Source organism: Microcaecilia unicolor, chromosome 4 (genome assembly GCF_901765095.1).
Source record: "Microcaecilia unicolor chromosome 4, aMicUni1.1, whole genome shotgun sequence".
In the NCBI taxonomy this organism is placed as follows: Eukaryota; Metazoa; Chordata; class Amphibia; order Gymnophiona; family Siphonopidae; genus Microcaecilia; species Microcaecilia unicolor.
Window position 1 is genome coordinate 197,271,482 of NC_044034.1, and position 20,556 is coordinate 197,292,037.

General features: G+C 44.6%; 1 protein-coding gene across 1 annotated transcript in view; it reads left to right on the top strand.

Moving 5' to 3' along the window:
- Positions 1-17,309: 17,309 nt before the first annotated feature.
- Positions 17,310-20,556, top strand: part of SPTY2D1 (SPT2 chromatin protein domain containing 1) — a 281,070-nt gene continuing 277,823 nt past the window's right edge. The window contains exon 1 of the mRNA XM_030201111.1: positions 17,310-17,463. Within this exon, the coding sequence (XP_030056971.1) occupies positions 17,404-17,463 (60 nt within the window). The 5' untranslated portion in view covers positions 17,310-17,403. The remainder of the gene's footprint in view (positions 17,464-20,556) is intronic.

Sequence of the window (20,556 nt, forward strand, 5' to 3'; positions counted from 1 at the left end):
GGTAAATTTAAAACGAATCGGAGAAAATTTTTCTTCACCCAACGTGTAATTAGACTCTGGAATTCGTTGCCGGAGAACGTGGTACGGGCGGTTAGCTTGACGGAGTTTAAAAAGGGGTTAGATAGATTCCTAAAGGACAAGTCCATAGACCGCTATTAAATGGACTTGGAAAAATTCCGCATTTTTAGGTATAACTTGTCTGGAATGTTTTTACGTTTGGGGAGCGTGCCAGGTGCCCTTGACCTGGATTGGCCACTGTCGGTGACAGGATGCTGGGCTAGATGGACCTTTGGTCTTTCCCAGTATGGCACTACTTATGTACTTATGTACTTATGAAAGTGCCAGACCCCTTAGAGAAAAATTGCATTGGCTCCCACTAAAGGATCGAGTCGCATTCAAAATTTGCACTTTGGTTAATAAAATGAAGATACTTATCTGTAGCAGGTATTCTCCGAGGACAGCAGGCTGGACATCATCACGCATAGGTCGTCGTCTGTGACAGCCCAGGAGCTCCAGATTTAAAAATCAAAATTTTAAAACTTCTAGAAGCGACGAGAGCGGGCGAGGGGACAATGCACCTCGTATGCGCGAGTGACTTCCCGCCCGCTTCCCTCAGTTATATAAAAAGCAAACGAGAAGAACAACTCCAAAGGGGAGGAGGGAGGGTTGTGATGATCTCCAGCCTGCTGTCCTCGGAGAATACCTGCTACAGGTAAGTATCTTCATTTTCTCCGAGGACAAGCAGGCTGGACATCATCACGCATGGGGTATCCCTAGCACCCAGGCTCACTCAAAACAATGAATAATGGTCAATTGGGCCTCGCAACGGCGAGGACATAACTGAGATTGACCTGAAAACAAACACAACTAAGTGAGAGTGCAGCCTGGAACAGAACAGAAATGGGCCTAGGAGGGTGGAGTTGGATTCTAAACCCCAAACAGATTCTGTAACACCGACTGCCCAAACCGACTGTCGCATCGGGTATCCTGCTGAAGGCAGTAGTGAGATGTGAATGTGCGGACTGATGACCACGTTGCAGCCTTGCAAATCTCTTCAATAAAAGCTGACTTCAGGTGAGCCACTGACGCAGCCATGGCTCTGACATTATGAGCCGTGACATGGCCCTCCAGAGTCAGCCCAGCTTGGGCATAAGTGAAGGAAATGCAATCTGCTAGCCAATTAGAGATGGTGCGTTTTCCGATGGTAACCCCATCCTGTTGGGATCAAAAGAAACAAACAGTTGGGTGGACTGTCTAAAGGGCTTTGTCCACTCCACGTAAAAGGCCAATGCTCTTTTACAGTTCAAGGTATGCAACTTGTCCTCACCAGGGCAGGTATGCGGATGGGGAAAAAATGTTGGCAAGACAATTGACTGGTTCAGATGGAACTCCGACACCACCTTCGGCAGGAACTTAGGATGAGTGCGGAGGACTACTCTGTTATGATGAAACTTAATGTAAGGAGCATGAACCACCAGGGCTTGGAGCTCACTGACTCTACGAGCTGAAGTAACAGCCACCCAGAAAATGACCTTCCAGGTCAAATACTTCAGATGGCAGGAATTCAGTGACTCAAAGGAGGTTTCATCAGCTGGGTGAGAACGACATTGAGATCCCATGACACTGGTGGAGGTTTGACACGGGGCTTTGACAAAAGCAAACCTCTCATAAAATGAACGACTAAAGGCTGTCCAGAGATAGGCTGACCTTCTACACGCTGATGATAAGCACTGATTGCGCTAAGGTGAACTCTTACTGAGTTAGTCTTAAGACCAGACTCCGACAAGTGTAGAAGGTACTCAAGCAGGGTCCGTGTAGGACACGAGAAAGGATCTAGGGCCTTGCTGTCACACCAGACGGCAAACCTCCTCCATTTAAAAGCATAACTCCTTTTCGTGGAATCTTTCCTGGAAGCAAGCAAGGTTCGGGAGACACCCTTTGAGAGGCCTAAAGAGGCAACTTCTAAGCTCTCAACATCCAGGCCGTGAGAGCCAGAGACTGGAGGTTAGGATGTAGAAGCGACCCCTTGTTCTGAGTGATGAGAGTCGGAAAACAGTTCAATCTCCAAGGTTCTTCTGGAGACAAGTCCAGAAGAAGAGGGAACCATAAAGGTGCTATCAGAATCATGGTTCCGCGGTCTTGCCTGAGTTTCAGCAGAGTCTTCCCTACTAAAGGTATGGGAGGATACGCATAGAAGGAGAAAGGCATCTGACGCTAGTCTGTCGTGGGCCTGAAGTCTGGAACAGAATTGAGGAACCTTGTGATTGTGCTGAGTGGCAAAAAGATCCACCGAGGGGGTGCCCCACACTCGGAAGATCTTGCGGACAACGTCCATGTTCAGAGACCACTCGTGAGGTTGCATTATCCTGCTCAACCTGTCAGCCAGACTGTTGTTTACAGCTGTGTAGCATACATGGGCATTCTGAGCACATTCACTATTATACTACACGTGATAGTTTTAGTTAATTTTAATGGTTAGGTTTCTAGTATATGTTGTGTTGTTTATGCCTGCCAGATATGTAGCCTGGACAAGCATGCCGTGCTGGCGCGCCCAAAGCCACATTCTGACGGCTTCCTGACACAGAGGGTGAGATCCGGTGCCCCCCTGCTTGTTTGTATAATACATCGCAACCTGATTGTTTGTCTGAATTAGGATAATTTGATTGGACAGCCGATCTCTGAAAGCCTTCAGTGCATTCCAGATCGCTCGCAATTCCAAGAGGTTGATCTGCAGATGCGTTTCCTGGAAGGACCAAACTCCTTGAGTGTGGAGCCCATCCACATGAGCTCCTCACCCCAGAAGGGATGCATCCTTCGTCAGCACTTTTTGCGGCTGAGGAATTTGGAATGGTCGTCCCAAGGTCAGATTGGAGCGAATGGTCCACCATTGTCAGGCTTCTTCCCTGGAAGCAGATACTTTCAAGATAACGGCATTTACAGATGATTTGTTGGTGCAACCTTCAAGTATCAATAGGAGCTTTGTTAGAATCTATGGCAGAATTTGGGGATTTCTCAGGTTTTAAGTTAAATCTCGATAAATCAGAGGTGTTGCAATGAGGGGTGGATTGGGGAGCGGCCTTTGCAAAGACTCTATCCAGTAAGATGGGCTGGTGAATCTTTTCGTTATCTGGGGGGTGTTGTTGACTATGGAGACTTCGAGACTGTATCGTTTGAATGTTGACAGGCTGTTAAACGATACCAAGCTTAATTTTGAGAAATGGAGTCACTTACCTATATCTTTGATGGGCAGGATAAATCTTTTAAAAATGATTATTTTTCCGCGGTAGCTCTATGTTCTCCAAGTTTTACCATTGCGCATTTTGAGGAAGGACTTACAATTGTTAAGTAGGCTGTGTAGGAAATTTTTATGGGGGGGGGGGGGGGAAGGAAAATCGAAAATGCGTCTAGAATATCTTTATGATCCTTGGCTGCAGGGAGGTTTAGGTTTACCTTGCCTTAGACGCTATAATCAGGCTTGCCTCCTGCGGCACCTTAGGGATTGGCTGTTTAGCAGTTTACTCCTACACGGTGGGAAAGGGCTTTGTTTGAACCCTGGCATGTGAATTATCTCTTGTATGCCCAAACCAAAAATTTGCCTCATTTTTGCCGAAGGAGTGTCTTACTGCATTCATTGAAAGGCATTTGGCGGGTTCTCTTGAAGTGCTAGAATCAGAACCCGAATGTTAGTGACTTACTACCGTGTAGGGGTAATGCTGATTTTCCACCAGGGCTGGAACCCGGTCTGTTTAAAAGATGGTTGGATATGGGTATCGTTCTAATTGAACATTTTTGCAATGAGGAAGGTGTCTTGTATTCCTTTCAGGATCTACAACAGCAGCTTTCCCTCACTCATAGGGATTACTTCACTTATCAACAGTTGCATCACTATTATTCCAGCTTAAATCATGAGGCTCTGAATACAAGGCTAGGCCAGAAAATTCAAGATTTTTTACAAGGAGATGTTTTTGGTCAGGTTTCAGTGTCAGGTTTCCATACAGCATTGGTCTCTCTTCTTCCTCCCCAAGAGGAGGCTTGGAGTAGAGATCTTGGGCAGGCAAAAATTCCTGTTTATTTCTTAGTAAAACTTATGCGGTGGGGAAGAAATGCATACTAAAGCACTGGGTACATGAAGAACCTCCCTTATTCTGGAACTGGAGAAATAGATTGTATGGTCTCATTTTATGGGAGGCAAGAGCTGCAAGGGCTTCTCCAAAGGGGTGAAGGGCTTTCATATCTACCTGGAACTATTTGCACACTCTCCCATAAAGCTAGTGGGTAGTGTTTTTTTTTTTTTTTTGGGGGGGGGGGGGGGGGGGTGGTTGTGTTTACTGAATACATTTCAGAGTGTTCCATGAGTAGGTGTTCTTATATAAAGGACTGTTTTGGGCAGGGGAGGGAGGATTTGGAGTAATAGATATTAATTTTCTTAAGATGGCCTGGAGTTACAAGAGTCCAAATGCTGTTCACCTTAAAAATGATAGGGCAAAGGTTTAGGTAGAGAAGAAGGGAGGGCTGGGTGACTTTGAATATTTGATACAATTGAACGGCAAATGGGGTGGTGGGGTGGGAGGTCATGGGAGGGTCACTGTATACATAAAAAAGGATCATGTGTTGCTGGGTTATTGCTGGCAGATGTTCTTGTTTATTGTTCTGTCATGCTTGCTCATTGCTATGTAACCGCTTGATGTGTTTGATTAGTTTTGTTGTTCAGCTGTATGTTAACGTGGAGGGGCATAATCGAACGTCGCCGGGCCAAATAGATCGTCGGCAATCTATTTTGGCGGCAGTGCTACAGCTGGCCGGAACCGTATTATCGAAAAAGATGGCCAGCCATCTTTTTTTTTTTTCGATAATACGGTTTAGCCCGGCCAAATGCCAGAGTTCGCCGGGGTTGAGATCGACGGTTTTGTTTTTCAGTGATAATGGAAAAAAATGCCAGTGATCTCCAACCCGGCGACATCCAAGGCATTTGGTTGTGGGAGGAGTCAGCATTTATAGTGCACTGGTCCCCCTCACATGCCAGGACACCAACTGGGCACCCTAGGGGTCAGTGCGGTGGACTTCAGAAAAGGCTCCCACATGCATAGCTCCCTTGCTTTGGGTGCTGAGCCCCCCAACCCCCCCCCCCAAACCCACTACCCACACATGTACAACACTACCATAGCTCTTAGGGTGAAGGGGGCAACTACATGTGGGTACAGTGGGTTTTGGAGGGCTCCCATTACCAGCACAAGTGTTACAGGTAGGAGGGGATGGGCCTGGGTCCGCCCACTAAAGTGCTCCAGGGACCTGCATACACGCAGGCCTCTAGGACTTGTTGCTGCTGTATAACCTTGGCACACCAGTTGACACCTGAAGACTAATCTCTTTGAAAAAGTCCTTTATTTGAATAAGCACGTTTACTCAAAGTTAACTGTAGATCAGAGGTTGTGCCCCACTGGTAAAGAGTCTCCCTGGTACTGAGATTAGCAGTAGGTCAGAGCTGGCAGAATGGTGTACAATGCCCTCTTTCAGCTACATTTAAGGTAATAACTAAGTCCTCTAACGTGGGTAACACATGAAAGGGATCTAAAAGTGGCTGACAAAAATAGCCACTACCTCATGGACTACCGGAAACAAAACTGGACACACTCTGACCCAGTTAGCAGGGGGAAAAGCACCATGGGAGTAGAGCCCACTACCCTACACCCACCACAATGCATTGCTGATTGGCTCTGCACTGCACCTAACAGAAAAGGTGTCACACTCACCCGAGAGCCACATCACAACCAGGGAAAGGCTGTCAGTGGATAGAACACATTCTGCTGTCATGGAGGTGGGTACGGCATTTGAGGCTGGCATACAGGCTGGCAAAAATGATTTTTAGTTTTATTGTTTTAGTGTGGGAGGGGGTTGGTGACCACTGGGGGAGTACGGGGAGGTCATCCCCGATTCCTTCCGGTGGTCATCTGGTCAGTTGGGCACCTTTTTGAGGCTTGGTCGTGAAAATAAAAGGACCAAGTAAACCCGGCGAAATACTGCTTAACGCCGCTTTTTTTCTTCCATTGTCGGCGAAAGCCGGCCATCTGGTAGCCATGCCCATGCCCGCCCATGTCCCGCCTTCACTAAACTACCAACACGCCCCCTTGAACTTTCGCCGGCGAAGCGACGGGAAAGCGGCGATGCTGTCAAAAATGCAGCTTTCAATTATACCAATTTTGCCGCTTTTAAGAAATCGCCGTACATCTCTCGATTTATGTCGGGAAATGGCCGACGATCACTTTCGAAAATGAGCTGGATAGTAACATAGTAGAGGACAGCAAATAAAGACCTGTATGTATTTGCCCAAGAAGATAAACTCGTATGTGCTACTTTATAGAAGAAGAGTTATTTTTTTCAGAAGTGATCCACAGCAGACATGATGAGGTAGTGGGGCCAAACTTAATGCAGAGCACCTGCCTTTGGGCTAGCTTAGCTGGAAAGTCTTCTTGATCCTGAATAAGAACCGTTAAACCTTAAAAAACAAATGGGTACAATACCTTCATCCATTTTTGACAAAGAATTTTATCACAAACCATCTCAAACAGCAGTTGAAATGCCATTTCAGCCTCCTCAACCAACAAAGGTACTTACAACAGATGCTTCCAAAATAGGTTGGGGAGCACATCTAGATGATCATACAACACAAGGACAGTGGATCTCTCAATTTATTCCATAAATTTTCTAGAGCTAAGAGCAATCAGATTTGCCGTTCAAACTTTTCAATAATATCTACGATGTCAGATAATACAAGTTCGGACAATCAACAAGCAAGGAGGCATGGGCACTTTCAACCTATGATCAGAACCAGTCAAGTTATGGAATCTAGTTTTCTTACTTCAGTCCACTATCCAAGTGACATATCTTCCAGGCTCAAACAATCAGATAACAGATTCGTTAAAAGCAGGAAATTGCATCCTCATGATTGGTCCATCAAGGTCATAGTTATTCAAGAAAGTTTTCCTCTGTGGGGAACACCTCAAATAGATCTATTTGCATCCCCACTCAATTACAAGTGTCCCAGATTTTGTTCCAGGTGACCCACTCACAAAGAATATCGGAAGAAACATTTGCAATACCATGGACGAACATTCTTTAGTATGCATGCCCTCCAATTGCAAAGGACACTACAAAAAGTGATTTAAGACAAATCAACTCTAATTCTAATAGCTCCATACTGGCCAAGGCAACCTTGGTTGCACTCCTCAAAACATTAACCATTTTTCCTCCATGAAGGTTACCTCAACTACCAGACTTACTCAACACAACGGATCTCTTTTACATCCAGATATAAAAAGACTACAGTTAACAGCTTGGTTTATGCAACCACATGAGTAAATTCAATTTTTTCTCAACCAGTTCTAGATGTATTGTTAGCTTCAAGGAAACAAATCAACTAGACGCTCATATTCAGCTAAATGGACTCATTTTCAATCATGGTGTACACCACTTTATTAGAATATTTTCTTCATCTCTCCAATTCTGGATTAGCTTGTTCTTCCCTTAAGGTACATATAGCAGCAGTTTCTGTTTTTCATGACCCTATTGATAGTCTTACGGTGATCACACATCCCATTACTAAATGCTTCATGAATACTTAATTTAAAACCTCCCATTCAGACTCCACCAACTGTCTGGAATTTGAACCTAGTACTGGAAGCTCTCATGGATCCTCCATTTGAACCATTACTCTCTACATCTTTAAAATTCTTAACTTGGAAAATAGTTTTTCTAATCTCAATTACTTCAGCTCAGAGAATTACAGGCTTTAGTACACTACTCCCCATAGATTTTGCATGACAAAGCCATTTTACGTCCTCATCTCAAATTTTTACCCAATCTATTTTACTACCTATTTTTTTATCCACATCAGTTACCATCAATAGCCGTCTGCATACTCTAGACTGTACTAGAACATTATTGATTTATTTGCAACATACAGCTTACTCCAATAGACCTTCTCAGTTGTTTTTATCTCATCAGCTGAACCATCATCAACCAGTTTCTAAATAAACTTTATTTGGATATATTGCAAGTTGTATTCAATTTTGTCATTCCGCATGTTACTGGTCATAGACTAACAGCCATGGCTACCTCAGCTGCATATTTTCACAGAACACCACTCACTGACATATGAGGAGCGCAATGTGGACATCTGTCCATATATTCACTAAATATTACTGTCTAGATGTTGCATCTCTTTGCTGATTCCAACTTTGGACAGACAATTCTTCAGGAGGCAACCTAAACAACAACTATCCTCATTATACTGTTACCTGTGTATAGAAACATGACGCAGATAAAGGCCAAATGGCCTATCCAGTCTGCCCATCCTCTGTAACCTCTAACTCTTCCTTTTCCTAAGCAATCTCACATGCTTATCCCATGCCTTTTTAAATTCTGACACAGTCCTTGACTCCACAGCCTCCACCGGGAGGCCATTCCACGCTTCCACCACCCTTTCTGTGAAATAATACTTTCTTAGATTACTCCTAATCCTATTCCGTCTTAATTTAATCGTATGCCCCCCTCACTCCAGAGTTTTCCTTCAGTTGAAAAAGACTCACTTCCTGTACACTAATGCCCTTGAGATATTTAAACGTCTCTATCATATCTCCCTCCTCTCTTCCAGCGTATACATGTTGAGATTCATAAGCCTGTCCCTATATTTTTTGTTTTCAAGACTGCTTACTAATTTTGTAGCCGCCCTCTGGACCGACTCCATCCTGTTTATATCTTTTCATATGTGCGGTCTCCAAACCTGCACACAGTACTCTAAATGGGGCCTCACCACAGACTTATACAATGGCACTATCACCTCCTTTTTCCTACTGCTCATCCCTCTTTTTATGCACCCAAGAATCCTTCTGGCTTTGACTGTCGCTTTTTCTACCTGTTTTGAAGCTTTAAGGTAATCGGACACAATCACCCCCAAGTCCCGCTCTTCCTTCGTACACAGCACTTCAACCCCTATACTGTACCGTTCCCTCAGATTCTTGCATCCCAAGTGCATGACCCTGTATTTTTTACTATATCCTAGGAGACCTTTTCTCTTTTAGAGGAGGTGAATAAAATCACCTAAATTGATCCAAATAAATATACCTCACCACCTTCTGATTAATTAAAAAAATATACAGAATAAGGCACTACATAACCCATTATTCATGCATATTACTTCACATATTAAACCGTCTTGTTCCTTGAGGTGCAGTGACAAAAATACATTTATGCACAAAACAGGCAAACAGTCATAAATCCACTACTTGATCCATAGGTCCATGAATTTAGTCTCTAATCCCGATCCAACTTCAATACAGGGGCGCTCCATTCAATCTTCAACACGGAAGCAGTGATGTAACTACTTTCAATCAGTTGTAATCACTCCTCCAAGGGAATGCATATGTGTTCAATTTGCCCAATATTTATCTCAGCATTATTTGATCCATCATACGTTACTGCTTATTCCAACAAGTGAAAGGGCAGCAATTCCATTTGTATTCTTCTTCTCATCAAAAATCACTTAAATGCTTCACAGCTTCTCAATGTGGGCCACATTTTGGAATCTTCTTCAGGAGAAGCAATCCGTATATTTACAACACAATCCTCCAAGTGCAAACACAAATTATATCACAAAAATTAGTACCCAACTTTACTCAACAATTACATCTTATTACAAAGAATAGTATGCTTTCCAAAAATACTAGGACTAGGGGGAATGCAATGAAGCTACAATGTAGTAAATTTAAAACGAATTGGAGAAAATTTTTCTTCACTCAATGTGTAATTAAACTCTGGAATTCGTTGCTGAAGAATGTGGTAAAGGCGGTTAACGTAGTGGAATTTTAAAAAGGTTTGGACGGCTTCCTAAAGGAAAAGTCCATAGATGGACTTGGGGAAAATCCACTATTTCTGGGATAAGCAGTATAAAATGTTTCGTACATTTTTGGGATCTTGCCGGGTATTGTGACCTGGATTGGCCACTGTTGGAAACAGGATGCTGGGCTCGATGGAACTTTGGTCTTTCCCAGTATGGCAATACTTATGTACTTATGCCATTAATACCAATATCAGCAACTCACCGAAAGGACTGACATCCATTAGGCACAAGCAAACCCGTTCATTCCCAATGGATATCCTGTTGCACAGAGTCCAGGGTTTAAATAAGAACATTTTATTGGGCGGCACCCGCCCCTCCTTATCACCAATTACCACTCTACTTCCAGGTTTAAACCGTTGGGAATGATGGTACACTAATCAAATATGAATTTCTGCTCAACATTTAGTAATGCTTCACTGATATCCTCTCCCCTCCTAAGAATCACTTGCCGGATTGCTGTAAATCTTAAATGCTCTACTAAGTGACCATCCTGAACCTAGTGAGCCATTAATGGTGCCTCCATGCACATATTCCTGATGTTGTTAATGTGCTCTGCAATACGTAGCTTCAATTTACATTTAGTATGACCTATATAATACAGGCCACAAGGACAAACTATACAGTAAACCACCTGTGCAGATTCACACGATGTAGTTTCTCTAAAGTAACATTTTCTGTTAGTACCCAGAATCAAAATATACTCAACACTCAAAGAAAACTTACAATATACACAATGCCCGCAAGGGGCGTGGCTACCTTTGGGCTGCGGGTCGCTAGGATACTTGAGAAGCTCTCCCAAATTTTTACTTCTTTTAAAAGCAATCTTGGGTTGATCGTTAAGAGGGGGGTGTATACCTAGCACATCCCAGTGCTTGTGTATAATTCTACGTAAAGCAGATGCTTGAGCAGAAAAAGGAAGAATGCAAACCACAGGATTATCACACTCTTTTCTTCTAGGTGTCAGGAGCCACTCGCGATGGGAGTATAAAGCATGTTTATATGCTTTTTTAACCACTCTCTTGGGAAACCCCCTTTTAGTAAACCGAACCACCATTTCATCTGCCTGCTTCTTGAACTCCTCTACAGTGGAACACAGCCGATGCAGACGAAAAAGTTGACCGTATTTTTTAGCAATAAATCTTAGTTGACAAATATCGGTCCATTCCTTAGGTCCTTCCTTATGTCATTCACACCCTCCAGGGTATCCACCCTGTTGCAGAGTTTGGTATCATCCGCAAAGAGACAAACCTTACCAGACAGCCCTTCGGCAATATCGCTCACAAAGACATTAAAAAGAGCCGGCCCAAGGACCGATCCCTGTGGTACTCCACTGATAACATCCTTTTCTTCAGAGCAAACTCCATTTACCACTACCCTCTGTCTCCTTCCATTCAACCAATTTTTAGCCCAGTTACTTAAGGTCCCATATCGAGGGCACTCAATTTATTTATCAGTCGCCTGTGTGGAACCATGTCAAAAGCTTTGCTGAAATCCAAGTATACCACATCCAACTGTTTGGTCGCCCAGTCAAAGAAGTCAGTCAAATTCGTCTGACATGACCTGCCACTAGTGAAGCCATGCTGACTCGGGTCCTGCATTTCATTCAGTTCAAGAAATCTCACAATCCTCCTCTTTAGAAGCGTTTCCATTAGCTTACTCACCACCGAAGTCAGATTGACAGGTCTGTAATTCCCAACCTCCTCCTTACTTCCACTCGTGTGCAAAGGAACCACATTCGCCCTTCTCCAGTCCTCCTGGACCACTCCAGTTTCTAAGGAAGCACTGAAGAGGTCAGTCAGCAGAGCTGCCAGAACTTCTCCGAGTTCCTTGAGCACTCTCAGTTGTATCCCCATCAGGCCCCATCGCTCTGTCTACTTTTAGTTTAGCTAGCTCCTCAAGAACACAGTCCTCCGTAAACGGGTCTTTTGTTTTCTGCAGCCCTACTCCTGGCCTTTCATTTGTGAACACAGAGCAGAAATAACTGTCAAGCAGTTCAGCTTTATCCTTATCATCTTTCACATATTTCTCTCCCTCAGCTTTGAGCCTCAAAATGCTATTATGGCACTTCCTCTTGTCACTTACTTATCTGAAAAAGGTCTTATCCCCAATTTTACTGTATTAGCTATCTTTTATTCCATTTGCTGCTTCGTTTTCCTGACAGCTTTTCTAGCTTCACTTCACTTATCCAGGTATTTTGTCTTTACAGGTGTGCCTAGAAGATCGTGTCCACGAAAAAATAATAGTTTCTTACATGTTAACGATAGTTTTCTGTGGACAGCAGATCTTCTAGGTTTGTCAGCTGTTTCTACTGTATTTCTACTGTATATTAGGTGGGAATTATTGAGCATGCTCAGTTTTAAAAAGCTTAGAGCTTATGTTATTGGAATGCTGGGTCGGTCATGTCAGCGTGACATAACTTCATTGGTGTGGCTAGAAAATCTACTGCCCACAGAAAACTACCATTACAGGTAAGAAACTATTATTTACATGGGAGCCCTTTTACCGAGCTGCGGGAAGAAGGGCCCTGCACTGGTGGCGGGTGTCCTTTTTACCGCAGCAGGTAAAAAGACCCTAGGCACACATGGACATGCGGTAAGAGAACTCTTACCACATGGCCATGCGATGGGGAGCCCTTTCCGCCACCCACTGAGGTGGCAATAAGGGCTCCCGATCTAACTGGGCAGCGATGTCCGGTTACCACTGAGTTATCGCCACGCAAGCCATTTCTTGGGGTTTTCGTCTTCCCACGGAAATGGTGCATCCTCAGGGCAGGAATACCACCGGTTGGGCTTACTGCCGCTCTGTAAAAGGGCCTTAATGTTACATAGGTTACTTTCAGGCTTATTTTCGAAAGAGAAGGGCACCCATCTTTTGACACAAATCGCAAGATGGGTGTCCTTCTCACAGGGTTGCCCAAATTGGCATAATCGAAAGCCTATTTTGGGCATCCTCAACTTATTTCCATCGCGGGGACGACCAAAGTTCACAGGGCATAGCGAAGGCATAGCGAAGGCATAGCGAAGGCATAGCGAAGGCGGGACTGGGGTGTGCCTAACACATGGGCATCCTTGACCGATAATGGAAAAATGAAGGGCATCCCTGATGAATACTTGGACGACTTTACCTGGTCCTTATTTTCTTACGACCAAGCCACAAAAATGTGCCCTAAATGACCAGATGACCACCGGAGGGAATTGGGGATGACCTCCCCTTACTCCTCCAGTGGTCAGTAACCCCCTCCCACCTTTCCAGCCTCTATGCCAGCCTCAAATATCATACATGACAGCAGTATGCAGGTCCCTGGAGCAGTTTTAGTGGGTGCAGTGCACTTCAGGCAGGTGGACCCAGGCCCATCCCCCCCCCCCCCCCCCCCCCCCACTTCTTACACTTGTGGTGGTAAATGTGAGCCCTTCAAAACCCACCAGAAACCCACATGTAGGTGCCCCCCTTCACCCATAAGGGCTATGGAAGTGGTGTACAGTTGTGGGGAGTGGGTTTTGGGGGGCTCAGCACACAAGGTAAGGGAGCTATGCACCTGGGAGCAATTTTTGAAGTCCACTGCAGTGCCCCCTAGGGTGCCCGGCTGGTGTCCTGGCATGTCAGGGGGACCAGTGCGCTACGAATGCTGGCTCCTCCCACGACCAAAGGGCTTGGATTTGGTCGTTTCTGAGATGGGCATCCTCGGTTTCCATTATCGCCGAAAATTGGGGACGACCATCTCTAAGGATGACCATCTCTAAGGTTGACCTAAATTTTGCGATTTGGGTGTCCCCAACCATATTATCGAAACGAAAGATGGACGCCCATCTTGTTTTGATAATACGGGTTTTCCCGCCCCTTCGCCGGGATGTCCTGCGAGGACGTCTTCAGGAAAACTTGGGCACCCCTTTCAATTATGCCCCTCCACGGGACTCATTTTCAAAGCACTTAGACACACATGGTACTTTGTGCGTCTAAATGCTTTGAAAATGACCACCTGTATAAAAACACAAATTATGTGACTTAACTGTCAAAGATATGTTATAAATGACTAGCCGTTGAGCCCGTAAAAACTGGCTAGTAAAGGAGGGGGGGTTGAAAGCCCCCCCCGGATAGGTCGCCGCCCCTCCCCCCCGGAGACCCCTCCGCCACCCCTCCACCCGGGCCGGGTACCTGGCTTCACTATTCAAACCGCCGGAACGCAGCACACAGCTCATCTGAGCTGCCGTCGGCCTTCCTTCTTCTCTGCGTGTGTTCCGCCCTCGTGTGACGTAACGTTGGCGAGGGCGGGACACAGGCAGGTAAGGAAGGCCAACGGCAGCTCAGATGAGCTGTGTGCTGCGTTCCGGCGATTTGAATAGTGAAGCCAGGTACCCAGGCCAGGTGGAGGGTGGGTGGCGGCGGCGACTCCGGGTGGGTGGGGGGAGCGGTAGCGGCAACCCTGGGGGGGGGGGGGCGGTGGCGACGGCAATTCCCTCACTCGCAGGTGTGCAGGTTCCCTCTCTGTCACGCCCCCGTCATCACATATTGACGCGGGGGCGGGACAGAGAGGGTCTCTACTGCGCATTTGCGAGTGAGTATGCCTCTTGCCATTTATATGTTTGATGTTAATGCTAATGTTAAATAAACTTGATACACCGGCCTTCACAAACGAATCATCAGGGCTATGTATGTAGCTTAAAAAGAAAACAGAAAAACTGAAGCAATGGAACAAAATATACAAACATTAAAAAAACAAAAATGCTAATCAATGATTGCTCATGCAATAAACTACATCAACATAAATTTTTTAAGACACCTCATCTACAAGACTGGGAGACTGGGCATCTAAATAGCAGATGATGTTTAATGCGAGCAAGTGCAAAGTGATGCATGTGGGAAAGAGGAACCCAAATTATAGCTACATAATGCAAGGTTCTACATTAGGAGTCACCGACCAAGAAAGGGATCTAGGTGTCATTGTTGATGATATGCTGAAACCCTCTGCTCAGTGTGCTGCAACGGCTAAGAAAGCAAATAGAATGTTAGGTATTGTTAGAAAAGGAATGGAAAACAAAAATAAGGCCGTTATAATGCCTTTGTATCGGTTCATGGTACAACTGCACCTCGAATATTATGTTCAATTCTGGTTGCTGCATCTCAAAAAAGATATATTTGAATTAGAAAAGGTGCAGAGAAGGGCGACAAAAATGAGAAAGGGGATGGGACGACTTCCCTATGAAGAAAGGCTGAAGCGTCTAGGGCTCTTCAGCTTGGAGAAAAGACGGCTGATGATAGAGGTCTACAAAATAATTAGTGGAATGGAACAGGTAGACGTGAATCGTTTGTTTACTCTTTCCAAAAATACTAGGACTAGGGGGCATGTGATGAAGCTACAAAGTAGTAAATTTAATATAAATTGGAGAAACATTTTCTTCTCTCAATGTGTAATTAAACTCTGGAATTCGTTGCCAGAAGATGTTGTAAAGGTGGTTAGCTTAGCGGGGTTTAAAAAAGGTTTGGACAGCTTCCTAACGGAAAAGTCCATAGACCATTATTAAAATGACTTGGGGTGTAACACCATTCCTCCCTATATGTGATAATGTGGCGTTTGTCCCAGGGCAGTTGTACTCAGTCTTTCGCAGGTGGGAGAAAAAGGGAATAAAGTATGTATTGCAAGTGGTTACAGAGGAGGGACGCATTAAACCCTTCTCAGTTTTGAAAGAGGAATTTACATTGTCAGATACAGAGTTTTTTCATTATGCTCAGCTAAAACATTATGTGGCATCATTGCGTTGGGAGCACCTGGCGGAAGATGTTCAGGAGGAGCTCTCAGCAGCCCTTTCACTGGGATCACAACAGAAAGTGCCTTTGTCCTTTTACCATAGGCACATCAGAGACACAATGCCAGAGCCAAACTATAAAAAATTGGAGACGGACTGGCAACAGGACTTAAAAGTTAATATAACATCAGAAATAATTAAGACATTTGTTTTGTCCATTTCCAGGCGCTCGGTCTGGGTGGGACATTGGGAACAACAATATAAGTTTGCTTTTCGTCTTTATATACCACCTCGACGAGCTTTTTACATGGGACTCTCGCCATGGGGAGAATGCCCTAAGTGCAGATCAGAAGGTGCAACACTGGGCCACATGTTTTGGTCCTGCCAAGGAATAAACAGATTTTGGAAAGTATTGACACAGAACATATCCACATTATGGCAGCAACAGTGGGAGTGTGAGCCATTGTTATTATTTGGTCAATTTAAAATCAGACACCCGATTCCAAAAGGATATAAAAGCTTCATCAACAAAGCGGTGGTGGTCGCTAGACAAGTCATACTGAAAGAATGGCTGACGCACAAAATTCCCACAGTACAGCAGTGGCGCATGCAGATGATACATTTGATGCGTATGGAAAAAATAGGAGTAAAAGACATGAATTCGACTGCAGGCGAAGAATTACAACAGATATGGTCCCCCTTCTGGAATACTTTGACAGCACCAGCCAGGAGCTACCTCCTGAATATATAGACTCTAAAGCATGGACGAGAGGGAGGGAGGGAGGGTTAGGGAGGTAGGTAGGAGATGGGGAGGGTTGGTACTAGGGGGGATGAGGAGTGAAGGGGTAGGTAACAAGGAAGGGGGGGGAGGGGGGGGAAAAAGAAACGTGTATAGGTAAAGGAATAGATAAGTTAAGATATGAGATAAAGTTGTATTATCGTTACAAGAATAAAATGTAGAATGGTGGCAAAGGGAGGGGGGGATGGGGAGAAAAAGATAAAAGACGAGAATATCCATAATTGGTTTACTTAGTGGGATAATTGTTAAATTGATGTTTTATTGATTATCTGTAAAATACTGACAATTGTCAAACTGAAGTTGATATGTTCTAATAAAAACAGAATTAAACATAAAATGACTTGGGGTAAATCCACTGCTTATTACTGGGATAAGCAGCATAAAATGTATTGAACTTTTTTGGGATCTTGTCAGGTACTTATGACCTGAATTGGTCACTTTTGGAAACAGGATGCTGGGCTTGATGGACCTTTGATCTGTCCCAGTGTGGCAATACTTATGTACTGAAAAAAAAACCCCAACGTGTAAATTCTTAAATTAGAGACAAGTGTCCAGAAACGAAGTCTATACTCACTTCTCATACTCCATTCTGTCAGACGACTAGATTATTATACACTCACTAGCTTAAAGCGCAGAATGTAAATACTGCTATAAGTATTCGCACGAGAAAAACCTACAATCCCTGACAGTAACTCTCCTCCTCCTACCTATCCTATTGTCAATCCCAGCACAGACACGGCGGTTGACCTAGCCAAGGAGGTTTAATTAAATCTCCTTCGATCAGCCATCATAACCACGTTCCGGAAGATTAAAGTCACCTAGCGGAAATGACGCAACGCGTGACATTGCCCTGCACCGCTTGCGTAAGCGAGCTTTTAAAAGGCTTGCTGCCTGTCGTAGTATTGTCGTCGTTTCTGTTTGTGGCTTGCTGGCTGGAGGGGTTGCTCGGAGCTGTGGCAGTCGCCGCCATGGATTTCTATAATGTCTTGCAGGTGGCGTCGCAAAAGCAGGGTCAGAACAACGTCACGGTAAGGAAGCGCCCTCCGGGGCTGGGGCTGTTGCCGCCTGTGCGGCCAGGGAGCACTCGGAGAGTGCTGCTGTCTGCCTGTCAGTGCACTCAGAGGCGTTACTTACCCCCGTTGTAGAAACCCTGCTAGAGTTAATGGCGAAAAGTAAACCAAAGGCAGAAGAACACAACTTTTTAGACTTAAGGATTAAAGTGAAGTCGCTGACTATAAAACAAGTTCATCTTCGGTTTTAACAAAATAGGCTACTAGTTACATCACTTTCCCTTCAACTAGTGCCAAACTAGGGACTGAAACACATCTACGACGACCCTTAAAAACAGCTTTAGGGCTGGCTAATCACTCGGAAGTTAATCTTGCTGAGCCCATTCGCCAAGCCCTCCCTGCCCATCTTCAAATCTTTGCTCAAAATCCACCTCTTCAATGTCGCCTTCGGCTCCTAACCCTTATGCCTCTATTCAGGAAATCAAGACTGCCACAATTTGACTGCCCTATTTGACTGACTGTACACTTGTCCTTTAGATTGTAAGCTCCTTGAGCAGGGACTGTCCTGCTCTGTTAAACTGTACAGCGCTGCGTAACCCTAGCAGTGCTTTAGAAATGTTAAGTAGTAGCCAGACTGCCAATTTTGGATGGGCCTGAACCCAAAGTGGGTGGGCACAAAATTTTCTCTCTACCCCCCTCCCCCAGCAAAATTTAGTCACGCTAATCAGATGCATTTGTCACACAGGGTAAAGTGCTGCTTTTCAGTGCATCAGATTTCACAAAATTTATTTAATAGCCTAACACCCTTTTCAATGAGCTTTCAGAGGCCAAAACCTCCTGCCTCAGGTCAGTATAATGCTGTTAAGGTATCCTCGCCTGACCTAAGGAAGGAAGTATTGGTCTCTGAAACTTCATTAACACAGGTACCATATTACTTTATCCTAAATTAAAAATAAAATTATTTTCTTTACCTTTCTTGTATGGCCATTTACTTTTTCTCATTGTGTCGCTCCCAGTCTCTAGATTCTGCTTTCCTTCGTTTTCGCTTAACTCTTCTGCCACGGTTTCCTAGCCATTTCTCATTTTTCTCTCCTTTTTCTTTGCTTTCTTCAATATTTTTCTGCCTCTCTCTCTGTCCTGATTTAATTCATTCTTACTATCCATTCTTTAATTTACTTCATCTACTTATGGCTTTTCATCTTTTTCTCACCCTTGTTCTCCCCATGCCCCTTCCTCTTATTCTCCAGTCTTTCACTACTCTCCTTTTCCATCCAGCAGCTCTCTTCTTTCTCTCCCCATCCTTCCAGTCTCCCCTCTCTCTCCCCATCCTTCCAGTAGTCTCCCCTCTTTCTTTCTGCATCCTTCCGTCCAGTGTCACCTCTTTCTCCCTACCCTTCCATCCAGCGTCTTCCCTCTTTCTCTCCCCATCCTTCCATCCATCTATCCTCTCTCCTGATCCTTCCATCTAATGTCTCTCTCCCTCTTTCTAACCAGTGTCTCTGTATCACTCTACCCTTTTCTGTTCAGTGTCCCTTCTCTCTCCACATCCTTCCAGTCTCTCACCTTTCTCTCTGCATCCTTCCAGTCTCTCACCTTTCTCTCTGCATCCTTCCAGTCTCTCACCTTTCTCTCTGCATCCTTCCAGTCTCTCCCCTTTCTCTCCCCATCCTTCCATCCAGAGTCTCTCTCCCCATCCATCCGTTTTCCCTCTTTCTCTCCCCATCCTTCCATCTGTTTTCTATCTTTTCTCCCCTTCCTTCCAGGTTTTCCCTCTTTCTCCCCATCCTTCCATGTTTTCCTTCATTCTCTGCCATCCTTCCATCTGTTTCCTTCTTTCTCCCCATCCTTCCATGTTTTCCCTCTTTCTCCCCATCCTTCCATGTTTTCCCTCATTCTCTGCCATCCTTCCATCTGTTTTCCCTCTTTTCTCCCCATCCTTCCATGTTTTCCCTCTTTTCTCCCCATCCTTCCATGTTTTCCCTCTTTCTCCCCATCCTTCCATGTTTTCTCTCATTCTCTGCCATCCTTCCATCTGTTTTCCCTCTTTTCTCCCCATCCTTCCATGTTTTCCCTCTTTCTCCCCATCCTTCCATCTGTTTTCCCTCTTTTTCTCCCCATCCTTCCATGTTTTCCCTCTTTTCTTCGACGAGGCCCGCCCTGCATGCCAGCGCCAGCCCCCATTGCCGGCCACTGCTGCTTTTCCTGTTGAGCAGCAGGGCCGGCGCTACAAAAAAGAAGAAGCGCTAACGGCGCTAAGGACGAGAAATGTTAAAAAAAAAAAAAAAAAAAAAAAAAAAAGTGCCACGCTTTTTTAACATTTCTCGTCCTACGGTCCTTAGCGCCGTAGCTACGCCCTGAGTAGTAGTAGTAGTAGTAGCAGCAAAACAAATCAGTGAGTCAAGGAGCCATCAGCAGAGAAGTTTTCAAAAAGCTCATTTACCAGCTTACATTATTTTGAAATTGTTCTCAATGTGTATGAAACAAGTTGGAAATATGGCCAGTCATACATTTTGACAGGCTTGTTTGAGGATGGGAGTCGGGGTGTGTAGTTGGGCTAATCAAGATTGTTGAGCTTTTATCGCAGGGAGTCTTAGGCGTCTGACAGTAACTGAGGAGAACCCAAGGCTGAAGATTACCTGTGCTACCAGACAGGTGAAGAAGCCATTCCTTGTTTGCTAATTACTAAATATAAGTTGGTTAAAATGGTTTAGGACCTGCACCGTACAGTTATGTTCGTCTGGCTGATGCTGAAGCTGCTGTTTTTGATTGATCCAACAGATCTCCAATTACTCCTGTTTCTGGACCTATATATATCCATTATCCAACCTGTTTTAAAGCAAACAGGTTTATCAGCAAACGTTTTTTTTTGTCCAGTAACTGCATGACTAGCCTGACAATCCCTGTGGATGCTGAAACTGTCTCTAGCCCTTAAGATGTTCTGAATGCTCTGCTTTAAAGAATAACGTGACGGCACGTGACAGAATTCTAAAGGCATCGACCACCAATACACACTGTTACAAAATCAAATTCATCCTAATCCACAACTGCATTTGCGTCAATTATATTTAACCAACTACAGATCATGGGCACCAGAATGGCACCACAGTATGC